Source organism: Saccopteryx bilineata, chromosome 12 (assembly GCF_036850765.1).
Source record: "Saccopteryx bilineata isolate mSacBil1 chromosome 12, mSacBil1_pri_phased_curated, whole genome shotgun sequence".
NCBI lineage: Eukaryota > Metazoa > Chordata > Mammalia > Chiroptera > Emballonuridae > Saccopteryx > Saccopteryx bilineata.
The window spans coordinates 24,631,974-24,652,811 of NC_089501.1; the positions used below are offsets into that span (position 1 = coordinate 24,631,974).

The 20,838-nt window shown below is 37.1% G+C and overlaps 1 protein-coding gene across 3 annotated transcripts in view; it reads left to right on the forward strand.

The window, feature by feature from the left end:
• The window catches only part of LOC136316468 (uncharacterized), a 199,596-nt gene that overhangs the window by 20,081 nt on the left and 158,677 nt on the right, over positions 1–20,838 (forward strand). Inside the window, exons 2-3 of one of the 3 annotated variants that reach the window (XM_066248524.1) lie at positions 7,239–7,299; positions 15,043–15,075. The exons of 1 other annotated variant lie outside the window; for it this stretch is intronic. In XM_066248524.1, coding sequence (XP_066104621.1) covers positions 7,239–7,271 — 33 coding nt within the window. In that variant the 3' untranslated portion in view covers positions 7,272–7,299; positions 15,043–15,075. Of the gene's footprint in view, positions 1–7,238; positions 7,300–15,042; positions 15,076–20,838 lie in introns of those variants that run through there. One more of the 3 variants, XM_066248525.1, reaches the window with a different exon arrangement.

A 20,838-nucleotide genomic window follows, 5' to 3' on the forward strand; every position in this document is an offset into this window, starting at 1 on the left:
GAAAATACTATTATTTCATGTAAGACCACATTCAATTAACAGTGAATTATTCTCTACTAGAAAAAGTTGCTTGTTTGCTTTTTCTAGAGCCAAGAGATTGTCACACAGATAACTATTGAACATTCATGGGGCTCAACAGATTCAGGCTGATTTAATTCCACCTAGAAAGTCAATCAACATACATTAAATAAAAGCTAATAGAATCACAACTCAATAAAATGTTTTCCATGTGACTTTAGATTAATGCTTCCTTAAAGTCTTTGCAAGAAACCCACTCAAACATGATTAGGAGTTGTGATTTACGCTGTGTGTACCTTGGGTCAAGCACTGTGCAAGCTATTGATACTTCCTCTGTGCTATCTTTAAACCTCACAGTAATACCTGATGGCAGGTATTTTGATCCCAGTTTTACAGATAAGATTTCAGAGGCTTGGAAAGGTTAATGAGTGTTATTACAACCACATTGCTAGGAAGGAGCTGAGCCAAGATTCGGACCTTAAACTGCCTGGTACCAAATGTCATCTTAACTCAGCACCAGCATTCACCAAATGATCCTAGTGAGATAATGAGTGTTCCATGAAAGAAGGCTTCATTATCAGCCAGGTGTGAAAACACACTGCAGGAAGACACATATTTGACTTCATTTAATGCTTAGTTTCCTAATCTTATTTGGATATAACATAGGTTTTTCCCTGACAGACCTGCAGTCATATTCCCCAAAGAGAAGAGGGAGAGATAATGAATGAGTAAGCTCAGGAATTATTCACTAATCTAGGTTTCACCCTATCAGGCAAATGTAAACAACCACTGCCCACTGGAAACATTGCATCCAAGTTCAGGGAACCCTTGAATAATAGAACATAAAAACATCAATATTCTTTATTGCTTTTCTAGTCTCAACTACAAACAAATTGATTTAAAAATGAACTTAATGAAGCTTAATTTAAAATCCCCCAATGCATGAACCCTTTCCAAAACCCTGGGAGTTCCTTAAAAATACATTCATAAAATCATAAGATGTTTGTGAAATTTTTTTTTTTCAGAGACAGATAGAAAGTCAGAGAGAGGGATAGACAGGGACAGACAGACAGGAACGGAGAGAGATGAGAAGTATCAATCATTAGTTTTTCGTTGCGACACCTTAGTTGTTCATTGATTGCTTTCTCATATGTGCCTTGACCGTGGGCCTTCAGCAGACAAAGTAACCCCTTGCTGGATCCAGTGACCTTGAGTCCAAGCTGGTGAGTTTGCTCAAGCCAGATGAGCCCACGCTCAAGCTGGCAACTTCGGGGTGTTGAACCTGGGTCTTCCGCATCCCAGTCCAACGCCCTATCCACTACGCCACCGCCTGGTCAGGCTGTTTGTGAAATTTGAAGGGGGAAAAATATATTGTATCAGTAATGGGTTCTTTGTCTCTTTTTTCAGTTTGCCCTGTGCCATGTCTCACTGAGCAGTGGAGTTTTTTGATATTCAATTAACCAGATGTGTTAGAAATGCAGTTTAGATTGGTCTAATGCAGTGTTTTTTCGCATCCCATCCCTAGGAGACATTCAGCAGTTTCTAAAGATACTTTTAGATGCTGCAATTGGAATGGGAATGTTATTGGCATATAAAGTCCCAAGAGATTGCCAAATACCTGAATTTACAGAATATGCTTCCCTCTTACCAACAAAAATTTAATGGACCCAAAATGTTAATAGCATCAAGGTTGAGAAATCTGGTTCACTGGAATAAAATGTTGTGGTTTGCAATCTCTTTCATGTATAGTTAAGTCATTCCTGGTTGTCCTGGTAGAAAAATGTTTTTTTCCATGAATATCCTGTATCGACTCACCCAGGGTCACAATATGAAGAAAGAAGACAGAGATTCCATCACTATATAAATGGGCTCTACAGTAAATGGCACTATAAGTACTACAGGTGGTGGGGAGAAAGAAGATTTATAATTCATGGAGCCAAAAGCTGGCTGAGATAATTTTTTAAAACATTGGATATTTTAAAGTAAGAGAAAGATGCTCATTCAAGCAAAAGTCCTCTTCTATTAGGAACAAACTCAATATTGCAACATGTACAGTTATAAATGCTCTGTAAACTTCTCTCTTTTTTTTACAAGAATAATGCACAATGGAGCATATAGAACACTTGAGAATGTAAAGCACACAACTAAAGCAGTACTACAAACACTATGTATTAAAGCCTCCTACTTTATGCATCCCAACATAGGGGCATCTTGGCTTGACCTTACCAACCACAAATTGTGAAGTTGAAATAAAGCTTTCTAAACTATTGTGTTTTGTTTTGGTTTGGTTTAAGTTAGATTAGTGGAGAGAGAGAAAGAAGCAGACTCCCACATGTACTGTGACCAGGATCCATCCAGCAACTCCTGTCTGTGGTTGGTGCTTGCAATTGAGCTATTTTCAGCACCTGAGGCAGAGGCTCTATGCCATCCTTAGCACCCAGGGCCGATCTGCTCGAATCAATCAAGCCATGGTTGTGGGAGAAGAAGAAAGAGAAAGAGAGAGAAGGGGAAGGAGGAGAGGGGGATAAGCAGATGGTCATCTCTCCTGAGTGCTCTGACTGAGAATCAAACCCAGGAGTTCCATATGCTGGTTCAACACTCTACTGCATAGACAACTGGCCAGGGCCAACTATTGTGGATTTTTAATTTTTTTAGATTTTATTTATTTATTTTAGGGAGAGGAGACAGAGAGAGAGGGGGAGAGAGACAGAGATCTCTGAATCTGGGAGAGAAACAGAAAGCATCAATTCCCATGTGTGCCTTGACTAGGCAAGCCTGGGGTTTTGAACTGGCAACCTCAGCATTCCAGGTCAACGCTTTACCCACTGCACCACCACAGGTCAGGCCCAACTATTGTGTTTTAAGTTAGCAATTTACTATGCTATAAAACAGACTGCATTATCTTTCCATTCCACTTACAAAAAAAATATATAGAAACTGTCATATAAAGAGGTGCTGGAGAAAAAAATGTTACACAGATACATAAGGCAGTTAAATAAAAATGTGTTTTTAGCGTGCGGAGGACCCGGGTTCGATTCCCGGCCAGGGCACACAGGAGAAGCGCCCATTTGCTTCTCCACCCCTCCGCCGCGCTTTCCTCTCTGTCTCTCTCTTCCCCTCCCGCAGCTAAGGCTCCATTGGAGCAAAGATGGCCCGAGCGCTGGGGATGGCTCTGTGGCCTCTGCCTCAGGCGCTAGAGTGGCTCTGGTCGCAACATGGCGACTCCCCGGAGGGGCAGAGCATCACCCCCTGGTGGGCAGAGCATCGCCCCATGGTGGGCGTGCCGGGTGGATCCCAGTCGGGCGCATGCGGGAGTCTGTCTGACTGTCTCTCCCTGTTTCCAGCTTCAGAAAAATGAAAAAAAAAATTATGTTTTTTCTTGAATTTTTATGTTTTACTTTGTCAGCTTTTAAAATGATAATTTACTGTAACTTTTAAATCATTTTAAATATTCATTTTTGAATTTAATTTTAAATTTATAATTTTAATTTCTTTTTTCAAAAGCGTCCACAAAGTTTTGTTAAACTTCACCCCACAGAACCTGGACAGTTTCCTATTACACATTTTATTTTGATGTAACGTACTGAATTGCTATTTCTTTTTTTTTTTTCTTTAAAGATAATGCTTGCTTGCTGCTCATGGCTCATTTCAGAAAGCAACCCCACTGTGAAGTCCACTTTTTTCTCTTATTCTGCTCTATCTTTCTATGACTGAAATATTCTCTTCCATTTATGTTGCTTAATGGAAAACGAAGATGAAAAAATTTTTTCCTCCATGAATCCTGCTATCCTAAATTCTAAACATAATTTATAGATTCTAGCATGTTTGCATTCCTTGCCATGCCAATAAAGTTTATCGAAATTGAAACTGGAATTTAAAAGCTTAAACTAAAGTACCAGCTCAGGTGGCAGAAAAAAGAATATGTAGGCTATACCCATATAAGAATGTTGCTCTACCTTTGCCTTGCTTGCAATGCAAGTTAGTAAAGGCTAGTTTGTTTTACTCTTTAATCCAAATTCATCATATTAACTCTGAGGAAACTATTTATTTTTATTTACTATTTTATGATCAAAGACTTGTCATTTTATATTAGAATAAGTGTCCAAGAAAAAGAGAACATTTTGCCTATGGTTCAGAGTTCTGGGGCTTGAAGATTTAGAGAGAACATGACCAAAAATATCTGTGGTAAGGCTAAAATTACTAGCCAGGGCGAATATTATATAAATGTAAGTAAAAATGAATTTAAAAGTGATATGAGTACCTTGGTTGAAACATAAAATCCCACAGAGAAGCATTTGCGGATTGCTGCAGGAAATCTACATTAAAGTGCGTTATTTCATGCAGAGAGAATCTTACTGAAATTATAAAGTACTCCTGTGGCAGAAAGGAAAGAACAATCCACAACTTTATAGCAGCAGTCAGGGTAACAGCACACATCTCAAAATAAATCCCTCACACTTTTAGAAGAATAAGTCCTGCTAATCAAATGTCTCAAAACATCTGGACACTACCTGAAGTGGCCTGAACATTCTGGCCAAAGAAACAGAAACGTAGGTTGCAATAGGGCGTAATAATATTCCAGAGATGCTGCTATTGAAGTATTTCTAATTTCATTCAGTCTTAAAATGTCCCAGTCTAATGGGGAAATGCAAAGATGATAGGTATCAGAAGCCCTAGATTGCAGACTAGGGAATATTTGGAGCTAAAAATCACTTAGTAGGCTAGATGTGTGGCAATAATAGCACAAATTAAGCATTTGAGCTCCTAATTCAACTTCTTATTCTCTGCTTTGTGTAGCTCTGGAGCCATCAGTCTTGTTGCCAGAACTTTGGGAAGAGAATCTGTATAGTTTGATGTTTCAGAGTGAGAATTTAAGAACTCTATCAAGCTCCTGACATTAAAGAATATATCTATTTGACTCTATAGACTTAATTTTTTGCATAATAAGAAAAAAACTAAGTAGTCTCATATACAGAAAAGTTTACTGATATAGATTATTGAGAAATTGTGCACAATGGTAACCTGGGTAATTCTCTTCACCTTATCTGTAAAATATATAACAGTACACATCTGAGGTTGTTTTGATGAAGGTTAAATAATAGTAATGTATGCAGAATAACTGCACATGTGGCCTGGAACAGAGGGGTTGTGTTATTGTTTTAATAGTTACCTTTCCCTTCCTTTATTTAACTTAAATTATACTTAGATTACCATGTTTAACAGACATGGTATAATTACTATATTTTGAAATCAATCAGTCATATTCATTTCTTTATTTTTTTTTATTTTTATTTTTTTTTTTGGATTTTTCTGAAGCTGGAAACTGGGAGAGACAGTCAGACAGACTCCCGCATGCGCCTGACTGGGATCCACCTGGCACTCCCACCAGGGGCTACGCTCTGCCCACCAGGGGGCGATGCTCTGCCGCTCTGGGGCGTCGCTCTGCCGTGACCAGAGCCACTCTAGTGCCTGGGGCAGAGGCCACAGAGCCATCCCCAGCGCCCGGGCCATCTTTGCTCCAATGGAGCCTTGGCTGTGGGAGGGGAAGAGAGAGACAGAGAGGAAGGGGGGGGGGGAAGAGAGAGACAGAGAGGAAGGAGGGGGGGATGGAGAAGCAAATGGGCACTTCTCCTATGTGCCCTGGCCGGGAATTGAACCCGGGTCCCCCGCACGCCAGGCCGACGCTCTACCGCTGAGCCAACCGGTCAGGGCCTTCATTTCTTTATATAAGTAAATATTTTGAACTTTGATGGAGAAGGTATTAACAGAATGAAGAGAAAAGAAATGAGATGATTCACAGAATAACATTAGAGTTCATATGTGCTGAGGAGTGGGAATGGGGTCATGACTTTAATACTATTTTACCTCTATAAATACTCAAACTTCTTTGAATACTCAGAATTTCTTTTCAATTTATTAAACAAGTCCAACTTAACCTGAATAAAAATGAAGTTTCTAAAAAACATTATTACATATGAAGACCATGATGAAATCAACTGTATATTTAAATTTAAGCAAGAAGCTTGGAGTAACAATTATTACCATCACACATGGAAATGTTTAATATATTATTCACCAGAATAAAACACACTTGGATTTCTTCCTTCCTTCATTTTTTCTCCTTCCCTCCCTCTCTCCCTCCCTCCCTCCCTCCCTCTTTTCCTTTCTTCCTTCTTTCCTTCTTTCCTTCTTTCCTTCCTTCCTTCCTTCCTTCCTTCCTTCCTTCCTTCCTTCCTTCCTTCCTTCCTTCCTTCCTTCCTCCCTCCCTCCCTCCCTCCCTCCCTCCCTCCCTCCCTCCCTCCTTCCTTCCTTCCTTCCTTCCTTCCTTCCTTCCTTCCTTCCTTCCTTCCTTCCTTCCTCCCATTAAAAAGTTTAAGATAAAACAGAATTCAGTGGCATCTCAGTATTAAAGTACTAGATTTTAGACATAAAAGATTTTTACCTTGGCCTCAGTTGGATAACTCAGTTGGTTAGAGGGTCATACCGATGTGCAGAAGCTGCCGGTTTGATCCCCAGTCAGGGCACAAGCAAGAACAAAATGATGTGATGTTCCTGTTTCTCTCTCTCTCTCTCTCTTCTCCTTTCTTTTTCTGTATTATCAATAAATAAAATTAAAAGAAAATATTTACTTTGATAGTCTTATCTATGGAGTTGTTCTACATAGATTCTGATGATAGTATCATAACGAAGTTCAATGTAATAAGCACGTAATTTACTACCTTAAATGTAATATGAGTATGTATAAAGCATATATCAAGTATACTGTCTTAAATATGATACATTACGATTTTTACAGTTCTGCATACTTCACCACCATTCATAATTCTTGAGTTTTCTTCTTTAAACATAACATTAGTTTCATGAGAACCACAGCCATACTTTTCAGAAACGACATGACCATTCTGTTAAAACACTGGGAAAACAAAATTGAAATATAATAGTTGAAATCGATCATCTATATTTTCAACACAGAGTAAGTTAATGAGAATCTGTAAAAATGTGTGTTTATATATTTTTTATACTTAAGCTCATCTTCTCTCGTTTTGTGCCGTAATTTTCTTTTCTTCTCTTCAAGATATTGTAATGACAGGTTTATAATACTTTATCTGCAAATCTAAATTCCAAAATAACCTGAACACCAAAAGGTGTTTTGAAACTGCTATGATGGCAACAGCAGGCTGAACATCAGGTTATTTATGATCTGTTTTACACACTTACAGATGCGAACACATTTAATAATGTCTGAGTCTTGAATCCAGTGCGTCCACAGACGCTGTTGGTGTAAGTACCACATCCCTGTCCTAACAGTTGAAAGTTCTTAACTTGATATATACATCTTGCTGCATGGATTTCTGGAAAGAGGCTGTAGACCTGATTTCTTTCTCGATTGCTCTTGTTGAGTTGACTCTTACCTTTCCTTCTTTATTTCTATTTTTAAAAATTCAATAAAGTTGGATTACATTAAAGGTCAGCTGTGTTTAGAAATTGATCAGGGGTTAATATTCAGGGCTTCTTTTGTGAGCTATTAAAAGTGGAATTAAAATTAGTTCTATTAGAGAACAAGGGAGAATATTAGATGTCAAACAGGAATATCCATTTGAAAACAAACTAAAAGATATGATTCCTCATCATGGAGGGAAATAGAATGCTAAATCCTAGGCAATGTTATTTAGATGCAAGAGCTTCATTTTATCAACACATTTCAAAAAGCAGATACCTGGCACTGTATGGAAATTGCTTAAAGTCCTGTGATTTGCTACCATAATCCAGCTGTTTTCAAAGTTTTTGATAGATGGCCCTTAGTGCTCTGTCACCCTGCTTTGTGAATCATGTAATTGTTTACTGAGCTGGTCCATTTAACTCCCATTTAGTTCTATATCTCATACATACCCAGATTACATATATTTCCTTTATTTGATGATAAAAGAAAACATTTTATGCTTTCTATATATGAGATTTCAGAAGTTATTAATGCAAAAAATGATTTTTTCTTTGCCTATGTTGTCTTTCTCCCTCCCTCCCTCCCTCCCCCTTCCTTCCTTCCTTCCTTCCTTCTTTCCTTCCTTTCTTCCTTCCTTCCTTTGATCTTTCTTCCTTTTCTCTTTCTTTTCTTCCTTGCTTTCTCTCTCCTTACCACCCTTACTTCTCTCTTTTTCTCTCATTAACTGTTCCTTCCTACAAATGAATGTTATCGTTAAGGAACTTTGATGCATGTGGAGTCCTCACTTGAAATGTAATGCTTTTATCCTCATATAGATATTAAACACACATAAATACTACCCTATTAAAAACAGTTGTGATAAGTCCCTGGCCAGTTGGCTCAGCAGTAGAGTGTCAGCCCAATATGTGGAAGTCCCAGGTTTGATTCCTAGTCAGAGCTCACAGGAGAAGCAACCATCTATTTTTCCACTCTTCCCCCTACCCCTTTCTCGCTTTCTCTCTTTCCTTTCCACAGCCATGACTCAAATGGTTTGAGCAAGTTGGCCCCAGGTGTTGAAGATGGCTCTATGGCCTCATCTCAGGTACTAAAATAGCTCAGTTGCAAGCATGACCCCAGATGGGCAGAGCAGCAGCCCCAGATGGGGGTTGTGAGATCAACCCTGGGTCCTGGTACATGCAGGCGTCGTTTCTCTGCCTGCTGATCTCTCATTAAAAAAAAAAATTGTAATGAACAATTGTCTTTAGTATAAAAATGCTATTACATAGCTCTTGATCAAGTGATATGTGATTCTATCAATTAAGCAAAAATATATTATGATGACTTTTTGTCACATAGAAAAATAGAAATTTGAAAGCCAAGTTCTCTAAATTGGTAAAATTTCCAAATTAATTAGGATAAAAATATCATAAAATAAACTCCATGTATTTAAAGTATACAATTTGATAAATTTTGACATATGTATACACCTGGGAAACCATCAGTACAGCCCTGGCCAGATAGCTTGCTTGATTATAGCATTGTCCCAAAGCACAGAGGTTGCTGGTTTGATTCCCAGTCAGGGTTCATACAGAAATAGATTGTTGTTCTTATTTCTCTCTCTCTTCCTCCCTTCCTCTCTTGCTAAAATCAATCAATAAATAAAAAGTCAGCACAATCAAGATAATAAACATAATCATCACTACCAAATTTTCTTCAAGATTCTTTGTCACTCTTCCTCCAACTCCTCCTGGCTTCTCTTCTATCATGTCCTAAAACAATCATTAATCTAATTTCTGTCATTTTGGTATAATTCACCAGGGAAGTGATCTAAGACCAGACTTTTCTTTGTGGGAATTCAATTGTTAAGGTAAATATAAAGTGATTCAATGAGGTGAATAAAATCTGAATAGGGAAAACCCAAAGAAATTCACACATTAAAATCAAACTTCTAAAAACTAATGACAAAGAAATCCTTTAGAAAACAAAGAATAAGAAATTATACCTTTCTCACAGAGGAAAAAAAAATTGAAATTACAGTAGATTTCTCAGCAGAAACCATGAAGATCACAAAGACATAGAGCAACACTTTTCCAAGTGGTTCAAGAAAAGAACTGTCAACCTGGAATTCTGTATTCAGAAAAAAATATCCTTCAAGAGTAAAGTAGAAATCAATAAATACTCTGATAAAGAAAAACAAAAAGATTTTGTTGCCAGTTGACTTATCTGTCAAAAATGGTTAAATAAAGTTTTCCACCAGAAAGAAAATGATAAAAGAGTGTATCTTGAAACAGTAAGGAGGAAGAAAGTAAATGAAAAGGAAAAAAAAAGTGTAATTCCATATGATTTTTTTTTGTTCTTGAGTTTTTTATTTGTATGTGACAATTGAAGCAAATATTATAACACTACCTGATGCTGTTATAAATATACATAGAGGAAATATTTAAGACAAATATATTATAAATGGGTAAAGAACTGTACTGTACGGGAGCTAAGGTTTCTACACTGCACTTAATCTTGTCAAGTATCAAACTCAATAGACTGTGACAAGTTTTGTATACATAATTTGATAACTAGCACAGCCACTAAGAAAGATGTACAAAGAGATACACTTAAAAACACTGTAGCCTGACCTGTGGTGGCGCAGTGGATAAAGCATCGACCTGGAAATGCTGAGGTCGCCAGTTTGAAACCCTGGGCTTGCCTGGTCAAGGCACATATGGGAGTTGATTCTTCCAGCTCCTCCTCCGCTTCTCTCTCTCTTTCTCTCCTCTCTAAAATGAATAACCCCCCCCAAAAAAATAAAAACACTGTAGATAAATCAAAATGAAATTCTAAAAAAAAATTTGAGTAACCTTCAAGAAAATGGGGAAAAATAAGAAGTAAAAAGGAGAGAATAAACAAAAGAAATTATAAAATGACATACTTTAAGTTATTAATAAGTGCACTAAATGTAAATTTTTATAGTCATTTTATATTTAATGTAAATTTACATTAAGAGACAGATATGGGCAAAGTAGATAAAAATAAGTTGCCTAATCATATACTGTTTATAAGAGTCACACTTCAAGTATAATGACATAAGGGGATTGAAAGAAAATGGATAGAAAAATAGGGTACCATGAAAACATTATTTAAAAGAAAACAGAATGGCAGTATTAACATCAAATTAAGTAGGCTTCAGAGCAAAGACAAGCACTAGAGATAGAGAAGGACGTTACCAATGGTAAAGGGGTTAATCCACAAAGAAGATATACCAATTCTAATTATGAATTCACTGATCAATGAGCCACAAAATGTGTGAAGCAAAACCTGATAGAATAAAAGGAGAAATATACATATTTAAAGTTATATTTGGAGACTTCAGTATCTATCTGTCAAAAATAGGTACAAAAATGAGATGGGATTTTGAAGAACTCAACTATGTCATCAACCAGTAAGGTCTAATTGAGATCTATAGAACATTCTACCCAACAGCAACAGAATAGTATTTATAACTGATATAATACATATACAAAGATAGACCATATCCTGGGCCATAAAGCAAACCTTGACATATTAAAAAGCATTGAAATCATGCATGGCCCTGGCCGGTTGGCTCAGCGGTAGAGCGTCGGCCTAGCGTGCGGAGGACCCGGGTTCGATTCCCGGCCAGGGCACATAGGAGAAGTGCCCATTTGCTTCTCCACCCCTCCGCCGCGCCTTCCTCTCTGTCTCTCTCTTCCCCTCCCGCAGCCGAGGCTCCATTGGAGCAAAGATGGCCCGGGCGCTGGGGATGGCTCTGTGGTCTCTGCCCCAGGTGCTAGTGTGGCTCTGGTCGCTACATGGCGACGCCCAGGATGGGCAGAGCGTCGCCCCCTGGTGGGCGTGCCGGGTGGATCCCGGTCGGGCGCATGCGGGAGTCTGACTGTCTCTCCCTGTTTCCAGCTTCAGAAAAATGAAAAAAAAAAAAAAAAAAAGAAATCATGCAGAGTATATTCTCTGATAATAATGAAATCAAACTAGCAATCATCAACAAAAAAAAGAATGGAAAAGTCTCCAAACACTTGAAAACTGTACCATACACTTCTAAATAATTCTCGGGTCCAAAAAAGCAGCTCTCATACTTGCTGTTGGAAATGCTAAATGTTACAGCCATTCTGGAAAACAGTTTGTTAGCTTCTTTAAAAAAATTACATACATTTAACATACATTCCAGCAGTGACAGTCTTGGGCATTTATCCCAGAGAAAGGAAAATTTATGTACACACAAAAACTTGTGCTTGATTGATTATTGCAGTTTTATTTGTAATATCCTTAAGCTGGGAACAACTGAAATGTCTCTCAATAGTGGACTGTTTTTTAAAAAGTATACCCATTCCATAGAATGCTATTCAGCAAACAAACAAATAAACAAACTATTGTTATATGAGGCAACATGTATAGATCTCAAAAGCATCAGGCTTAAAGAGCCAGCTTAAAGGTCACATAATGTATGATTCCATTTATATAGACATAGTGTATGTGAACACACAAATTCACTCATGTTCCAGAGGTCATTGAGAGGGCATGACCCTGTTTGGCCTGTGAATTGGACCTGGGCAAATGAAGGCTCCTTTTAACCTCCTCTATTCTTAGAATGTTTTTCCTGTCCACTGTCCCCATACAAGGAGCCACTTCAAGAATGCAATCTTGAGCCTGACTAGGCAGTGGCTCAGTGGATAGAGCGTTGGACTGGGATGTGGAGGACCCAGGTTTGAAACCCCAAAGTCACCAGTTGAGCGTGGGCTCATCTGGTTTGAGCAAGGCTCACCAGCTTGAGCTCAAGGTCGCTGGCTTGAGCAAGGGGTCACTCAGTCTGCTGGAGCTCCCCCCCTCCAGTCAAGGCACATATGAGAAAGCAATCAATGAACAACTAAGGTGCCACAATGAAGAATTGATGCTTCTCATGTCTCTCCCTTCCTTTCTGTCTCTCTCTCTGACACTGTCCCCCCCCCAAAAAAAAAGAAGAAGCAATCTTGAGAGAGTAATGTCTTATTAAGACCACCTGGATGGAATACTTGAATGGACCTTATTAAAGCCTCTATTTAAATGCTACAATTCTGGTGGACAGGTGTGGAGATTATCTTGTCTTTTGGCCACCCCCAAAAAGAGATTCGTATATAAGTTTTCTGGTTCATTAAAACTGCCACCTACCACCTGACCTGTGGTGGCGCAGTGGATAAAGCATTGACCTGGAAATGCTGAGGTCGCCGGTTCAAAACCCTGGGCTTGCCTGGTCAAGGCACATATGGGAGTTGATGCTTCCAGCTCCTCCCTACCTTCTCTCTCTGTCTCTCTCTCCCTCTCTGTCTCTGTCTCTCCCTTTCTCTCTCCTCTCTAAAATGAATAAAAAAAATAAAAATAAAAAAAAATAAAAAAAAAAAACTGCCACCTACCAATCTGGACTGGTCTGATGGTTTCTTCAGTCTTTACTTGCTCTGTGTGAGGTAAGGGGGAGATTTGAGAGCAAATTAGAATTTCACCTGGGGAATCCCAGAGGTTGCAAACCAGCAATGGGTTCCAAGGCACACCTCTGCCTGTCCTACTACTGTGGGCCTCTGGGGTCCCAAGCCTTTCTGGGATTCTGAGGGGTGAACTGGCTGGCTTACATTTTGATAATCTCATTCACAGGTCTTAAATTTCACCTTCATTTTTCTCTTTTTTATTCCTCTGCATCTGCATTTTTTAAAATTTGTATTTTTAATTTATTGTGTTGACATGATTTGTAGGGTCCCACTCAGTATAGCACCTGAAGCCCTCCACATTGTGCCCCCAATGTCCCATGCAAAGTCTCTTTCCATTCCCATTTCACTTCCCTTGACCCCCCAACCTTACCTCCATCCCCCCCTTCCCTCTTGGACTGTTTCCCTGTTGTCTGTATCTATGTGTTATTTATATAAAATTTGGCTAATTCTTTCACCTTCTTTGATTCTATTCCCTCTTCCCCCTTTTCTCTGACAGCTGTCCCTCTATTCCCTGTGACCCTGCCTCTGCTTCTATTTTGATTAGATTCCACATATAAGTGAGGTCATATGATATTTTTCTTTCTCTGCTTGGATTATTTCATTTAGCATAATAGTTTCCAGGTCCATCCATGCTGTTGCAAAAGGTAAGATTTCCTTCTTTTTCATGGCTACATAGCATTCCATTGTGTATATGTACCACAGCTTTTTATATACTTGCCCAGTGATGGACATTTGGGCTGTTTTCAGATCATGGCTATTGTAAACAATGGTGTAATGAACATGCGGGTGCATATCTTCTTTTGAATCAGTGCTTTGGGATTAAGATATAATCATTAAAGTGGAATAGCTGGTTCAAAAGGCAGTTCTATTTTTAATTTTTTGAGGAATCTCCATACTGTGGCTGCACCAGTCTGCATTTCCACGAGCAGTGCAGGAGGTTTCCCTTTTCTCCACATCCTCACCAATTCTTGTTGTTTATTGATTTGTTAATGAAAGCCATTCTGGCAGTTGTGTCTTTCCATCTGCTTTTTATTTTCTAAAAATGTATTCACATCTCTTACCCACTATTACCTTTCAATTCTCTTTGTTCTTGCAGGTTTTTCTTTTATCAGTATTACTTTGCATTATGTTCATTTCTTTTATTTCTAAAGAGAGTAGAAATAAACATGAGTTCAATCTATGATGCTTAAATGAAAACTGTTTTCTAAAATTGCCATTATAAATATGAATTAATTAAAAAGTCTAAAAAGTTACTTTAACTAAATGTTGAATTGGCAAATGAAGCACCTCCATTTCTATACTTCTATGATTTAATTAAGCATGAATCTAATACAGAGTAAATTGACTGTTTTATAATATCTACATTCTATGTATTTAAGAAAGCCCTACCAAGAACACTTTTACCATTTTATTTTTATTTGTAGATTGAGATCTGATTCTTAACTTGCTGAACAAGTGTTTATCTTTGATGGAGGATCACTGCATGCAGAATAGGGTTTTGTACACTAAAGAACTGTTGGCACGCTCTGAAGAAAATCTTCAGGGTTAGATTCAGGGAATATTTGTCTAATTTGCGTTTGTTTGTTTTTTTTGTCACAATTGTGGGGCATTTGGGAAAGAAACTATTTAATAACATCATGAGAAATGTAAAAGTCCCAAATAATTACTAGCAGTTTCAAGTAAATGTTACTTGGAATAAAAATAAGAATAGCAAAGACTTTCTTATGCTGTATAGAATATTGTTACTTTGCTAGCTTGAGTTGACTTTCAAAATGTTTCCTACAAAATTTGAAAATAGAAATTATGTTTAACCAGTGTCGTCAGATGTGTAAATAACTACTGTGTATATGTGTGTGCCGGTTTATTCCTCTTCATGGACCATAATACAGTACTTTCAAAGAGATGCTTTATCTTTTCTGCTTTATAATTGTTTTCATTTCCATTAAAAGAGAAAGGCACAAATAATAGATAGAATAAAAGCAGGCAATCTATGTTATGTCAGTAAATCCTTGATGTCTATTAAAACTCCACCTAAACTTGCAATTGCCTCGACAGAGAGCATATAGACAGGCCTCTCTCCAGCTGCTGTTTCTGCTGATGAGATGCCAAATGTCCTTACAGACACATCTAAAAAAAAAAAAAAATGGAGGGAGAAAGAATCCACATGCAATTGTACAATTACAGGAACTGTGCTCTTAAAAGAAGTAATTTAGAAAGGTGAGTAATTTTATACTTACTAATACCATACAAGGATGATTTTGAAGGATGATTATTAACAATAAAAAATAATTTGATTTGATTTTTAAATATTGGTTTATCACTAATAAAGAATGTATAAAATGTTCATCAACTGCCACTGAAAAACTGTGGGTCTTTGTTCTGTCATAATTTTTTTCATTTTAAAAAATGCTTCAAATCTTAAACTTTAAATATTTTTTTCATTTATCTGGAATCCAATTTATTTTTCTACACCAATACTCGTGGGCCATAATCTTAAGACTTGTTATACCACAATAAATATAGAAACAATTGATATGTAAAATTACTTATTTTCATGTATATCTTGTTTTTATATAAATAATGTAAGAAAGGAGTAGCATTAGTGTTATAAATATAAACTCTGTTGTGTGAAACAAAAGGTTTAAGAATTTCTTTTTCTTTCTTATTTTCACTGAAAAAGAAAACAATACATGTCCGAACAATGTCCATTACTCCTGCATCTCACAGTATCCTTCTTTCCAAGAGCTTGCTACTTTTATATAGGAGACACTGGTTTAAATGAATATTTATATTTGTGAACATAATATTGCCATTAACAGTCTTTTTTTGGTGACAGAGACAGAGAGAAACAGAGAGAGGGACAGATGGGGACAGACAGATAGGAAAGGAGAGAGATGAGAAGCATCAACTCCTTGTTGCGGCACCTTAGTTGTTCATTGATTGCTTTCTCATATGTTCCTTGACTGGGGGGCCACAGCAGATTGAGTAACCCCTTGCTCAAGCCAGAGATCTTGGGCTCAAGCTAGTAAGCCTTGCTTAATCCAGGTGAGCCTGTGCTCAAGGCGACGACCTCGAGGTTTTGAACCTGGGTCCTGTGCATCCCAGTCCAATGCTCTATCCACTGTGCCACCACCTGGTCAGGCTGGCATTAACGGTCTTTAATGAAGATCAGTACAACATTAAAAATTTCTAATTTCAAACTTGAGATTTCAGAAATATTGTTTGCCTATTGCTATATTCTGTAGAAGTCTGCAATCAAGATTATAATTTGATACTATTATGATCTAGTAATTAAAATTTTCAGTAGGTAACAATAAAAAATAAAGTAAAAGAACAAAATCCTTTCACCTTTCATTATATTTCCTTTCTTTTTCCTTCTCCTCACTCTCTTTTTTCTTTCTTTCTTTCTTTTTTTATAATAGTAGACATAGCAAATTGAGTTTATGGCTATTTGAGATTGGACAATATTTCTTATTCATTACTTTCTAAGTTAGATTACACATCTGTTCCTTAAAGCATCAAATTGTTACAAAAAGGTGTAGAAAAACTAACACTGCCTTTGAGGCTAAATGATACATTTTTAGTGTTCTTGAATATAGGTGTAAATTGAAATGAAATAAAACAAGCAAGAACAAACAGGGTAAGAATTAAAAACACTTTATCTTTGTTCTTTCATTTCCTTTACTACAGAGTACAATCAATACTTTACAACAGGGTTAATACACTCTCTTCAAACACACTATTATTCTTTCACAAGAGCACAATAACTTTATTAGTTATGCTGTCTGCAATCTTTTCAAAGTGACAAGACTATGTGGATGGGTAGATCTAGCATTTCCTGCTCCCTTCTATGGAATATTTTCAGTGTACACTAACAATAGTGGCAAGAACCATACAGCTGCAGGTAATAGTAATGGTGGAAGTTCTAATTTTAATTAGAATAATTAACAGAAACAACAACACAAAAGAACCAGAGGTTTACTTTTTTTGCTCAGCGGTTATTGACTATTCAGATCTTACATCTGCTCTCCATTCAAGCCAAGCCTGAGTGGCATTACTTTGTTTCAAAGCAGTCTTAGTGTTATTTCATATGAAGATGACATCTCAACTTACTCCTGGACATTTTAGCATAGTTCAGTGCTGCTTTTATATTGGTTCTTGTGTTTCTAAAATATATATGAAAAGTAAAAGCAAAAATATTATTTGAGCAACATATAAGATAGAGTAACATTACTAAAGTTTGTATTTCAACCTGTGTTATACAAAAAAGGCAGTTTTTTTCTTGTTGAAAGTTTTTTTATTGCCATTACCACAGAATAATTCATGATAGAAGGCATTATAAGAAATAAAAATCAAATAAATTAAAAACCTAAGGAATATATTACATCCTATTTGATAACCTATCACTGTAATTTCAAATGGGAAAAATTGGAAAGTTATCTGTTATGGATTGAATTGTATCATAAAAAAAATTAGAAGTTCTAACCCTGGTACCTATGAATGTGAACTTACTTGGAAATGGGACCATTAGAGATGTACTCAAGGTAAGATGAAGTCAGACTGGATTTAAGTGGACTCTAATCCAATAGCAGGGGTTCTGATAAGAGAAAACACAGAAACAAACACAGGCAAAAGGCATATGAAGACTGGTCGAGTTGGAACTATTTGGCCACAAACCAAGGAATGCCAAAGATTGCCATCTATCACCAGAATCTAGAAAGAGAAAAGGTAAGATCCTCTCCTAGAGCCTTCAGAGAGAGTATCGTTTTGCCAAAATCTTGATTTCAGGCTTTTAGTCTTCCAAACTGTGAGAGGATAGATTTCTGTTGTTTTAAGCCACACAATTTGTGGTACTTTCTTATAGCCCTGGGAAACTAACACAGTATCCTCTGGCCAAGTGAGATTACTTCTAATCAAGGAGATTCTGTTATTCATTAAGGTCCCCAAAGCACTACAATACTACACAATTCTGCTGGGAGTCCAGCAGAGCTGAGACAACAGTTTGTGGGAGAAGAAGATATAGCATAAACAGCTTTTGCACACAATTACACAAGGACAATTACCTTCGCTTAGCTGATCAAGCCAATAACCTATTGCACAATAATAGGACATGTTCTGATACTCTTCAAATATTGAAATTCTGAAAAAAGAAAGAGTAGTATGTGTATCATCCCGTTATCAACTACTTAATGCAACTGATGTTCTGTTTTCAAACATTTCTGAGCAATAATAAAGTGGAGAATTATCAAATATAAAAAAGACTAATAAATGAAAGATTTAAATAATTTTAGGGCTGGAAGTCTTAGCACCAATACTGTTAGCTGTTTGGCTGCTCTTCCTGGCCCTTGCTCTTCTGTGTTTTGGCCCTGGCTTATTACATCTGGCACTGACTTGCAATGTTATTTATAAATAATAGGAATGTCTAACACTAAGAGAGCAAAATGTTGATGATCCAGAGAGGATATGTAGTTGATTGAGAGAATAGGAGAAAAACATAGAAACAGAGCTTTCACAGAGGAACTGGACACCAAAATATTAATCGATGGCACATTATATCAAGGAGAGGAGATAAACATTGGTAAGGAAGCAGGAGAAAGGAAGAACCAGAAACAGGCACTGCCCTGGAAAAACAGGGCAGATTGAAACAATACTAGAAACAGAAAGAAAGATAACCTAAATTGAATTTGAAAGCAATATTTTAGAATAATATATAGAATTACAGCTTTACAAATATCTTATGAAATGATGATTTGATTTAAAACTTATTAAATAATTATGTAAATGCAGTTTATTCTGATCGACTATACTACTGGAGAATTTTATAGCAGATTTGTCAGAACTATAAGGGAGACTAGATATTAGAGTTCACACTTCTTAATTTAGTGTTCTACATATTTGTCAAAAAATCTCAAGACTGTAGGTTCACTGTGTTCTTTCCCCTTCAATTTTGTTAATAGCAGTTTCTGTGATATTTAATTAGTGATAATAAAATACTTACATCATTTTCACAGAATGTGGTATAAACTATGATCAGCATTTTGCATATACATTGTGTGTATTTGTGTGTATGTGACACTATCCACTAATAAACAATACAACACCTTTTTTCAGAAAACCTTCTGTGCTCCAATAATGTTTACACTCAATTACTCATATGATGAGAGTACGTGCATCTGCTGCTATGAACAGATAAAGGGCACAAAGTACATATGAAGAGAAGGGAGTAGAAGAAACATTTTATAATTTGTCAAGATCTGCTGTCAGTAAGTTATTAAAAAACACAAACATTATTATTATAAGGTCATTTCATCCGGTTTGCTTTTCTACTATCTATGTGCTATTTTCCCTTTTGTTCCAATTATTTTCCATTTTCTACACTTTGTTACCTTATCCTTCAAAAATCATTGTTTCCAAAGTGCTATTAGCTCAGAAAATGTACATTCTTACCACACACATTATTTTATACTACCCCATCTCTCCCTTTTAGTCAATTTTGTGTCTTTTCTATTGCCTAGAAAATTGCCCGTCATGTAAAAGTTTTCTGCACTACTTATAATTCCATAAGGGTAAGGGGGGAAATGAAGGATAATGAATATGATGTTTAATTCAAATCTCTTGTATTTCCTTTAGACTATGGAGACATAAAAGACTCCATTAGAAGCAGAGGGCATATGTATATTTCTTAACAGAACATGCACACACACACACACAAATTAAAGGTGAAAATCTAAGGGGAAATCAGCATTTTTGGCTTCTCTATTCTCTATTCCCAATCACTTCTTTGAATGCCCTCCCGTAGATGCCTTTGTCTAGTGGTCTAAAAAGATTTAAACAAGAGTTTCTTGTTTAAATGCACAACACATTAGCCCTGGCTGGATAGCTCAGCTGGTTAGAGCATTGTCCCAATACGCAAAGGTTGGAGATTCCATCTCCAGACAGGGATTATGCAGGAACATATCGATGTTTCTGTCCCTTCCACTCTCTAAAATCAATAAATCAATTTAAAAATGCAAAAAACATTAATCTATTGCTAATTAACATTTTAATGGAAATTATTCTGCATTATACAATGGCAGGCCCTAGAGAGAAGAGATAGAGCTCTAAGAAGGCAGAGAACCTGAGAGGTTCACAGAACTCAAAGGAAAGAAAGGTGCAATGGGAGGAGCTAAGAACAAATGGGAGGAGCCTCGTCATTTCGATGGTCTTACCAACCAAAGGTACTACAGTTGTCCCATTGTTCAAAACTTTGCCACAATTTCTTGAATATTTAAATTTAAATTATCTGTTCCTATAATTTAGAGTTTCTATACATTAGATTTGAAAGCACAGGTAGGTCCCCCTGTTCAATATCTTCCCAGTTATTTTCTAACACCATTGAAGCCCATGTTTGTTTGTTTTGTGCTCAGTTGCATCAAACAAAATTTGTTAATTGGAAACACAATATAAAAAAAACTTGTCATAAATATGTTTTCCTTTTGAGTTTTATCTTAATTTGACTTCTCTTTTCTAAAAGATTTTTTTTTCTTTTGGAGTTCAGTTATCATCTCCGTATTATGACCATCAATTTTAGTATTTCACTGAATAGCTTTCACGTAGTCACTTGAATTTACTCACCTGTTTTACGGTTACCTTTTTTTTTTTTTTTTTTTGTATTTTTCTGAAGCTGGAAACAGGGAGGCAGTCAGACAGACTCCCGCATGCGCCGACCGGGATCCACCCACATGCCCACCGGGGCGATGGGGCGTCGCTCTGCCGCAATCAGAGCCATTCTAGCGCCTGAGGCAGAGGCCACAGAGCCATCCTCAGCGCCCTGGCAAAGTTTGCTCCAGTGGAGCCTTGGCTGCGGGAGGGGAAGAGAGAGACAGAGAGGAAGGAGAGGGGGAGGGGTAGAGAAGCAGATGGGTGCTTCTCCTGTGT